The sequence below is a fragment of the Lolium rigidum genome, chromosome 2 (genome assembly GCF_022539505.1).
Source record: "Lolium rigidum isolate FL_2022 chromosome 2, APGP_CSIRO_Lrig_0.1, whole genome shotgun sequence".
NCBI classification, from domain to species: domain Eukaryota; kingdom Viridiplantae; phylum Streptophyta; class Magnoliopsida; order Poales; family Poaceae; genus Lolium; species Lolium rigidum.
Genome location: NC_061509.1, coordinates 210,421,866 through 210,430,701, shown reverse-complemented (window position 1 = coordinate 210,430,701; position 8,836 = coordinate 210,421,866). Strand labels below are relative to the sequence as shown.

General features: G+C 40.6%; 1 protein-coding gene across 1 annotated transcript; it reads right to left on the bottom strand.

Moving 5' to 3' along the window:
- Positions 1-1,923: 1,923 nt before the first annotated feature.
- LOC124692895 (CAAX prenyl protease 1 homolog) lies at positions 1,924-8,247 on the bottom strand (the record flags this gene model as incomplete). Its single annotated transcript, XM_047226339.1, is given in 14 exon segments — positions 1,924-2,365; positions 2,849-2,914; positions 2,999-3,070; positions 3,268-3,381; positions 4,842-4,934; positions 5,039-5,101; positions 5,194-5,304; positions 5,463-5,576; positions 5,725-5,823; positions 6,022-6,087; positions 6,985-7,080; positions 7,161-7,245; positions 7,381-7,528; positions 8,149-8,247. Coding segments are annotated over 14 exon segments (1,278 nt in total). The 3' UTR covers positions 1,924-2,245.
- Positions 8,248-8,836: the final 589 nt, after the last annotated feature.

Genomic DNA, 8,836 nt, shown 5'->3' with positions numbered 1-8,836 from the left:
GAAGGCGCGGAAGGCGTCCAGGGGCGCGCCGAGGCGGCAGTGGAGCGAGATGAGGGTGGAGTAGGTGGCGGCGTCACGGCGCGGCGTTTCGTCGAGCAGGTGGAGCGCGTGGGAGTGGAGGCCGCATTGGACGTAGGCGTGCAAGAGGGAGTTGGACGTGGTGAGGGGCTGGGATGGGTGGAGCGCGCCGGACTTGAGGAGGGCGGCGTGGAGCGCGGCGGTGAGCGGCGCGTCGCGCCGCCCTGCGGCTTCACGAAGGAAGCCGACGGCTGCGGGAGCGGTGGTGGTGCCGGGACGAGTTGGGGGCGGGGGCGAGGAAGGAGTGGAGAGCGACAGCATCGGAGCTCAGCAGTGAATGGACTACTTTGTGCTGTAGTCAGGGCAGGAGTGGCCGGAGGGTAAAGAAAAAATGACACTTTTCCGGTCATCGCCGTGGTCCGTGGCTTTCAGGCATATCTGATTTGTTTTCTTTTACAATCAATACTACTCCTACGATCCTATCCAAAGTGTTTGTAAATTGTACTAACCTAGCACAAAGTTTAGACTAAGTCACCGATACTTATTTTGGATCGATGAAGTATGATGTTTCGTTTTTGATGTTTTTACAATCAATACATGAGCTATCTCCATTCTTGGAGGTCTTCAATCTATTTCTTTACAAAGATACTCCCTCCGTCCCACAAAAAATGTGGATACATCTAAATTTGAATAAAGTTGAGATATTTATAGTGGAACTAAGAGAGTATAATACGAGTATTGTAATTTTCTAAAGGCAATTCTAGGAAAATGACATAAATGCTAAACCACCTACCTACAAATATCAACAAGAGTTCAACATTTGGTAAGAGTATCAACACTAGTATACCGATAAAAAGCAACTAACCAACATATGTTGTTGGGAAGCTGAGAATACGAATCACCATTATCAAGCATAACTTCCACAGAGCAACCATAAGACCAAATCAAAAATCTATTCGTTGTCGAAACAAGGGGTCGACGCCAACAACAAAAAAACTACCAAACCCTAACCTAATATTCTGAAGTGCTTTTATCAAAATCTCCACTCATCACTTGGTTTCCTAGAGGGGAGGAAAATCGAAATGGAGGCCATTCCTAGAGAAGAGGGAAACCAAAGTGAAGGCGGCGGCTAATTTTTCGTAGAGAGCCATCAGAGCATCTTCAATCGCGTGCCTCAGAAAACGTCAAACGATTTGAGGTACGTTTGGAGACAGCGTCGGACAAAGAGATACAAAAAAGAGGTCCTCTTAGCCGTGTCCCTCAAACAGCGTCTAGATGCATATATTTTAATAGAGGGGACCACCACATGTGAAAAAAGTAGGTAAAAGAAAGTGTGGGAAAAGAAAATAACTTGTGAAACTAGGGGTTGCATGCATGCGTCCAGACATTGTTTTTGTGTCCAGCGTTCCCGGTAGATCCTCTATGTATAGTCTCTACCGAAAACACCGGACACAAAATGAGGCGCTATTTAGCTTTGGGGGACACGACTGAAACTGCTTTTCTCTATTTCTTGTTGAAGCGTTTTTCTCTATTTCTTGTCTGGTCGGCGTGACCAGAGATGCTCTCAGTTGGGCCATCTCTCAGATGTTATACAGTAGTAAGCAAGAATAAATCACACAATGGAACACTATTCCATATTGCAACAAGAAAAAACTGGAGGACATGACCACAGAGCAACCGCTGTTCATGTGCACCCTCTCAGCCAATATATGCGAACAGGATATTATCAAGATTTTCTTATATTAAAATTTCAAAAACTCTCCTAAATCCGGTACTGGATCGACCTTTTTTTTCACCAGTTCTTACTCGCAAGAAAATTTTCAAAAATATTGACATGTTTCAATAACCTTTTTACTACTTCTGTGGAATGTTGGACACCTGGTGCAACGTAAAAAAAAATCTTCAGAACATTCCAACTGGTCCATCAGACCACCTCATAGCTAATTCACACCCAATTTGTCAATATTGAACAAACCTGTGTATAGGTCAATATCTGTGAGTCGATTGATGAGTGAGATCTACCTTAACCTAGAGGTGCATAGTTTCTTACAGTTCCCGTGAACATGTATGGATGGGTGTTTCCAGAGCTCTAATGTATCAAATCCCTATTAACATCCGTACATTTAGATGAAAACGATGAACTGATAGCTGCCATGTATATGGTAACCCACAGAAGGATCAAAACCTCCACACTTCAGGTATGTTATCAGCTCAGTCGTCTCTTCAGTTACTTCTCTTTCTTGCTATCCAGATCTTCGAGAGCAGAGAGTCGTTCAACAAGGGGTGGATGGGAGTAGTGATATGCTGAATACCACGGATCTGTGTTCATTGCAGACAAGTTCTCTTCCTGAAATTTTTAAAGCATATATATCAAGTTAGTTAACTCAAATTTTCATACGGAGCATGCGTACATCACTAACGTAGATGAAACATTAATATTAGTAGTAAGTTCATACAGGAATACAGGATAGGTTTCAGAGAATTTCTAATAACGAGGCCAACCAGGACTAGCCCTTAGCGGCACATTTTAATAGAAGAAACCCCTGAGAACCCAGCAGAGCACTGTCATTTTAATTGACTCCTTGCCAAGAGAGCAGTGCTCTATTCTCCAATAGGCGTGAGGAGAATAAAGCAAGAACCAGAGTAGAGGATACTAGTAGTTTCTCAAACAAAGCAGCACAGGATTTTGGGAAAGAAAAAGTTGCCTGATGGACTATCAATCATGGCCAGATATTGAAGTAAGATGTCCATGTCCAGTACAAAATAACAGTGCCTCCATGATCAACTGTATAAAACACATAATAAATAAGAAGAGCCTTCAAATAATTACCTGTAGTTTAACAAGGGCTCCCCTGAGCTCTGGAGCATACCCAAGGTTCTTGGCGAAAGCATCAGCCTGGACATCGAAATCAGATTATGTATGTGCAACAAAATATTTTGAAGCTTGCAATGCAAAAAATTTAAGACGAAAAGAATGAACCTGAAATTCAAATGCTCTGCTGACAAGGTTGAGGCAAAAACTCAGAACGTGTTGGACAGGTATAATCGTGTGCTGTCATGAAAACAATGTGTATGTCAATCAAAAAACAGTGACTAAAATACCTGAAATATGTAGATGCATCTGATTGAAAATTTAAATGAAGGATGTAAACAGCTGAGGTTTAATTCATTTCAGAAAGATACCAGTACATCTCCAGGAAAAGATAATACTATAATACTTAGAAAAATACTTGTATGAGCATAACATACCATAAAAATGATCAGTCCAATTATCACAGGCTGATCGTCAAAACCAAAACTTTCAAACAGATCTTTGGAATTCCTTACTAGAGTGTATCCTCCAAATTGCATAAATGTAAGCAGCTGCAAGTAGAAAATGAGGTGAAAAAATGGAACTTTGAACATCTAAAAAATGCTTTAGATGTTAGTTTTCTTTTGAGTGCAAATAAAAAAAAATTAAAAAGGTTTTCAGCAAAACTAATGAAATGGGGACACAAACTGATATTATGATGCATTATCACACCAACTCCACCAGTATCACTAGAACCCTGCACCTTGAAGGTGCCTATAAGGCTATAACCACTTTCATGCTTAATGGTTTCCGGTGTCCTTTGGTGCTCTTTTGTGAAAAAATATTTCCTGCTAATTTATGCTACGAATTATTTTGTTACATATTCATCCATCTAAGTAACTTCCCTCGTGAGTTGTGAGTATTATCTAAGTAGCTACTCATGACTCATCACATCATCCACTGCAAGGATTAGCACCACCTACTAGGGTCTTCATCAGAAGTACATCTCAATTTGCACAAAATAAACAATATACTTGAGAAACAGTACTGCTTGACTTTTTATCAGTTCTTTTTTACACTAGATGAGTCTAAAAAAAACTGCTTGGATATGTAGACACACTTTTTTATCAGTTCCTCCGACAGAGCTGCCAAGCTTAATTTTGTTTCCTACCTCCTAATCCAGTAATCATGTGCCACCTGATACAATGATATAAATGTCCTCCCAAGAAAAACAACGGCACAAGCCCTTTCAAGGAAACAAATAGAGGACTTCGGGGCTAAACCCACTTTTAAGGCAGGTTCACTGGACTACTACATATCTTTATGCAGTGTTTGGTTGCTTCAAAGTTGGATGGGAGGTTGCCATCCAGCTTTCAAACCATCTTTTTGTTTGGTTCATTTGGTAGACTGGATAGATATAGGATATATCCCAATAAAGGAATATACCTCCAACAACCAGGACAAGTCTAAGTGGTAAAAAACTCAGATGAGCTGAGTCATTTCTTGCCCACGCTGTCATGCGAGTGCATGTTGGCATAGCTTCCACCCCTTGGGGGTAATTTTTCCTTTCCTCACTGTGACACTTCTTGCTGTCACAGCCTTTTTTTTGTAATACTTGACTTTCTAAGTGTTAGCATCGTTGATAAGTTGGCAGGAATTAATACGACATTCAGCAACCATCCAACAGCTTCTTGCGGATGAATAGAATGCTTTACATAAGTACTCAAGAGTTACAATCCATCCCTATTTACTCTTATCGCCCTAAGGCTGCAACCAAACAAAATTCTTGATCGTCCCATCCACACCTATCAACTATCATTCACACTAAACATACAATTGGCTCACAAATCAATCTGCCAAACACAGAACTGACTTTGCCCCGTCCCTACCAACCTGTATAGCCATCTCCTATCCAACTTCATGCATGTAACCAAACACTACCATAGGCAACCGGTATGCTAAATACAACAAAACAAAACAAAAAGAGTGCCCGATACGGAGGTCATAATTGGTGATCTGGAGGAGAAAATACCTGGACAGCTACAAAGGAATATGTAGTGTGATTGAGTTTCCAGTGCCCAAGCTCATGTGCAAGAACAGAAACTACCTCATTATCATTAGTACACTGAAATAAACACAAGGACGTTAAGTACTCAAATTCATGCATGCATTCCCAAATTGCAACGGAAAAAAGGAACACGGTACAAAAAAAATGTGATTTGTTCAAACCTGCTGAATCAATGTGTCATAGAGAACAATGCGTTTGTTCTTGAAGAATCCATACATGTAAGCCTGAAAGAGATTGAAAGTTGAAATCATATTCGAAAAATATAAATAACTAGGTAGCAATGACAATAACTCTGAAGGTAGAGAACTTAACATACATTACTGTGACTTGATCTGGTAGACCCATCAACCACAAAAAGCTTTTTCAAAGGAAATTTGAGAGAATCTGCTAACTTCTCTATTTTCTCCCTGAGTGAACCTTCAGGAAGCTGTTAAAATCAGCAACTATTAAGTTCAATTTTACCATGAAGTTACTATCTAGAATTGTAGATACAGAGTTGCAGATGCAGCTTGGATGCCAATACCATGCTCACACAAAATATTAAATCCAGCAAACAGATGCAGTGCAGGAAACAAAGATACTCACAGGAGTGAATTTGTTGAACAGAGGAGCGATCATGATGGGGTAAATTGTCATCATCAGGAGAGCTAGCGCAAACATAAAACCCCAGAGATATATTGCTAGGTAAGGACCTCCATTCTGAAGAAATACATAAAACATTAATCAAGTATCCTAGGTAATCAAGTAATTCAGAAAGAGTTAAAACTTAAAAGGCACATTTGATAAAGATGCTTGTTAGCATGATAATTAAGAATGGAGGGTGGCACAACAGAAAGAAACGAGGTACCTGTACTATAATGATGATAGCAGCGACAATTGGTGGTGCGAGTACGATGGATAGAAGAATTCCCTTGATCATGTCCCTTATGAAGAGCCATATTGTTTGCTGAGAAAGGCCCAAAGCAAGAGAATTTTTTTTTTTTTGCAAGTGGAAAGCAAGAGAAATATCAGCATAAATAAATTAGGAAATGAAGATATCAAATTCATAAGGCAAAACTAAGTGCTACCAGGCACCGGAAATTGACACAATTCAAATACAAAGATACATATATATTCCTTAATCCTTCTAGGTTCACAGACATACCTTGTTAAAACCATGTCGAGCCTCGATAACAAATGTTGAGTACAGAGAGAACGGCAAATCTGTGATCTGTAATGAATCAAGTGTGTATTAAGCTATCACATTTACATAAGAAGTTGCATCACCATGAGAGAAAATATGGCTATGAGCAAAGGCCGACATTTCTGCTCAAATGTTCCACGAGCATTCAAAAAGAACATGCTGATCAATAAACCTGGAGGGCTCTAGAAATTGAAATCTTATTTCATGCAAGTTTGAAGAAAATAAATGAACCTCATGTTATAAATCACAGGTTAAAACAACTACATTTTTAAATAATATATAGGAGCTACTAGTGAACTCTGTAATAAAAGTGCAGATCATTTCACTGTATTCCATTAAACATAGCTTTTTTAGAACTGAAATCGATTTCCATGAAAGTTTGAAGAATATAAATGCAATAAGTGAAAATGTTGAAATAGATATGGATTACAGGGCTGGTAGTGAACTCTCTAATAAAAGCACAAATATTTTCCACTATATTCCATTAAATATACTCCCTCCGTTACATAATTCTTGTCATGATTGTAGTTCAAATTTGAACTAAAACCACGACAAAAAATTATGGAACGGAGGGAGTAATTATTTTAGAATTGAAAACTGTGCTAGAGAAGACGTAGAGTCACAATCATCTCTGCAGGACCAAAAGCAGCACAGACACATCAAGGAGTCTATAGTTGTCACAATGCTATTAAATGAAGTCCTGATTTGTAGATACCTTCCGACAACAACTAACATCATAGATGATCAAATATTTGGTAGTTGAGAGCTAAAGCCAAACAGTCAAGCAAATGAAGCAACTGCCTCACAATATACCTGATCCGACTAAGTGACGAAAGACTATTTAAGCTACTTTAACTGAATATGAAGGGGGAAAAGCTAATTAAACATATGGCATTCTAAAGGAGGCAAGTCAATTGATGGTACCTGAGACCACACCATGACAACTGCTAAGAATGCAAGGGTATGTATTATCTCATTTTCTGCATTCAGGCCAACATTGGTTGCTAGCTCTCCAGATTTCTGTAAAAGGAAGACGGTAGTTACAACCAAACTCTTGTGCGAGAAGGGTAATGAAAGCAAATTGTAAAACTTCCTTTTACCTTCCAAACCCAAGGAAGAACTTTATAGTACAGTATCGTGATGTCGAACACTATAGTGATAGCCTCACGCACAAAATTGAAGTTACTGCAAGAAGTATACCTGTCAGTACAGACAACCGAAAAAGATACAGAAAGTAACACACCTAACGAAATTAGGTTGTCAGAAATGGTTTATAAACAAAGTATGGTTGCAAGAAGTCGGTAGAGTATTTTTAAGCACCTTTTGTCGAGGCTATAAGCCCTCGCCTTCTCAAACTTTTCATCGCTAATTACTCCTGCCAGGGATTTTGGCAACGTTGGCAACTTGAGGGCTCTATGCTGACGGATGTTAAGGTATGTCTCAAATATGTAGTTGAGAATCATAAAGCCTGCAGAAGGGACATACATTGAGACGAGCATGCTAGTAATAAGCAAATGCGATGATAATAATGATGATGATGATAAGAAGTACTTGATTCCGAAACTAAGTTACCCATTCTGTGCTAGTAAGTGCTCATAAATTAACAATTCTTCATCTTGCTACATAAAAAAGGCTTGACAACATAGAACAAGTTCATGCATAGGTTGAGAGAAACCGTCCATCTAAGTCAGTTGGTCCAAAATGACTTGCAACCTCACTCATCCCGAAGAAGAAACACTTCTGTCAATTTATATCTTGCGGATGCTCCTGCCATTCTGCTTACTGTGAACTATTAGATAACCCAACCTATACTATACCCAACACTTCAGATCACTGCTTACGATTATCATCAGACGGCGAAGGCTGCTATCGCTGGATGAAATCTCGCACGCATACGACTGACACCACGTTAAGTCACAGGATGACTCGGGAAAGGAAATCCAGCATCAACCCCCACCCAACTTCAACTAACCCCTAGGGTTTACACGCGGATCCCGCGCACATCGAAATCCCATAGGCCCCTACGGATCGAGCAAGCGAACGGGCGACAACCACGCGGATGAGCAGCGCGGGGAGGCGGAATCTTACACAGGACGGCCTCCAGGTAGGGCAGCGCCATTGGAGCCGGCGGCGGCGGGGGCGCTTCGGGAGTCGAGGGGCGAAGGCTGCCTGCGTGTGGAGCGAGGGCCGGGCGGCGAGGGGGCGGGCATGAGACGAGGGAACAGTAGGAAAGAGGAGGCGGAGGCGGCGTGATGCGGAAAAGGGTAGGACCAGTTGCCCGGAGTTGGGGAAGGGAACTAGGCAGATATGGCGTCCGCGGGGCTGCACTTCACAGTTCACACGCCCGAATTGGGGAAACACCGGTTTAACCGAACCGGTGATCGAACCGGCGAGACGGTTGGTTCAGAGTTTTACCGGGCAAACCGAGTTCATCGGTTCACTGTCAGATTTTTTAAGCTATAAAATAATCTTTTTTACTGATATATATATTGCAAAATGTAATAACATATATGCAAAAGTATAGTAGTGTTGTCTAGCATTTTACTAATAATCTTAGAATGTGCAAGTATAATATCTTACTAATAATCTTAGAATCTCCGAGAACAATATTTTACACAACAAACTGAAAATAGTCTCCAACGGAGGCAATTACATGGATCAAACGAGTCAATTTCCAACCTTTTTCCAAAGTGTAAGCAAACAGGGTGTGTCTTGGACCAATCCGTTAGCACTTTATAGAGACATATGAGATACGGAATGTACACCAATTATCACC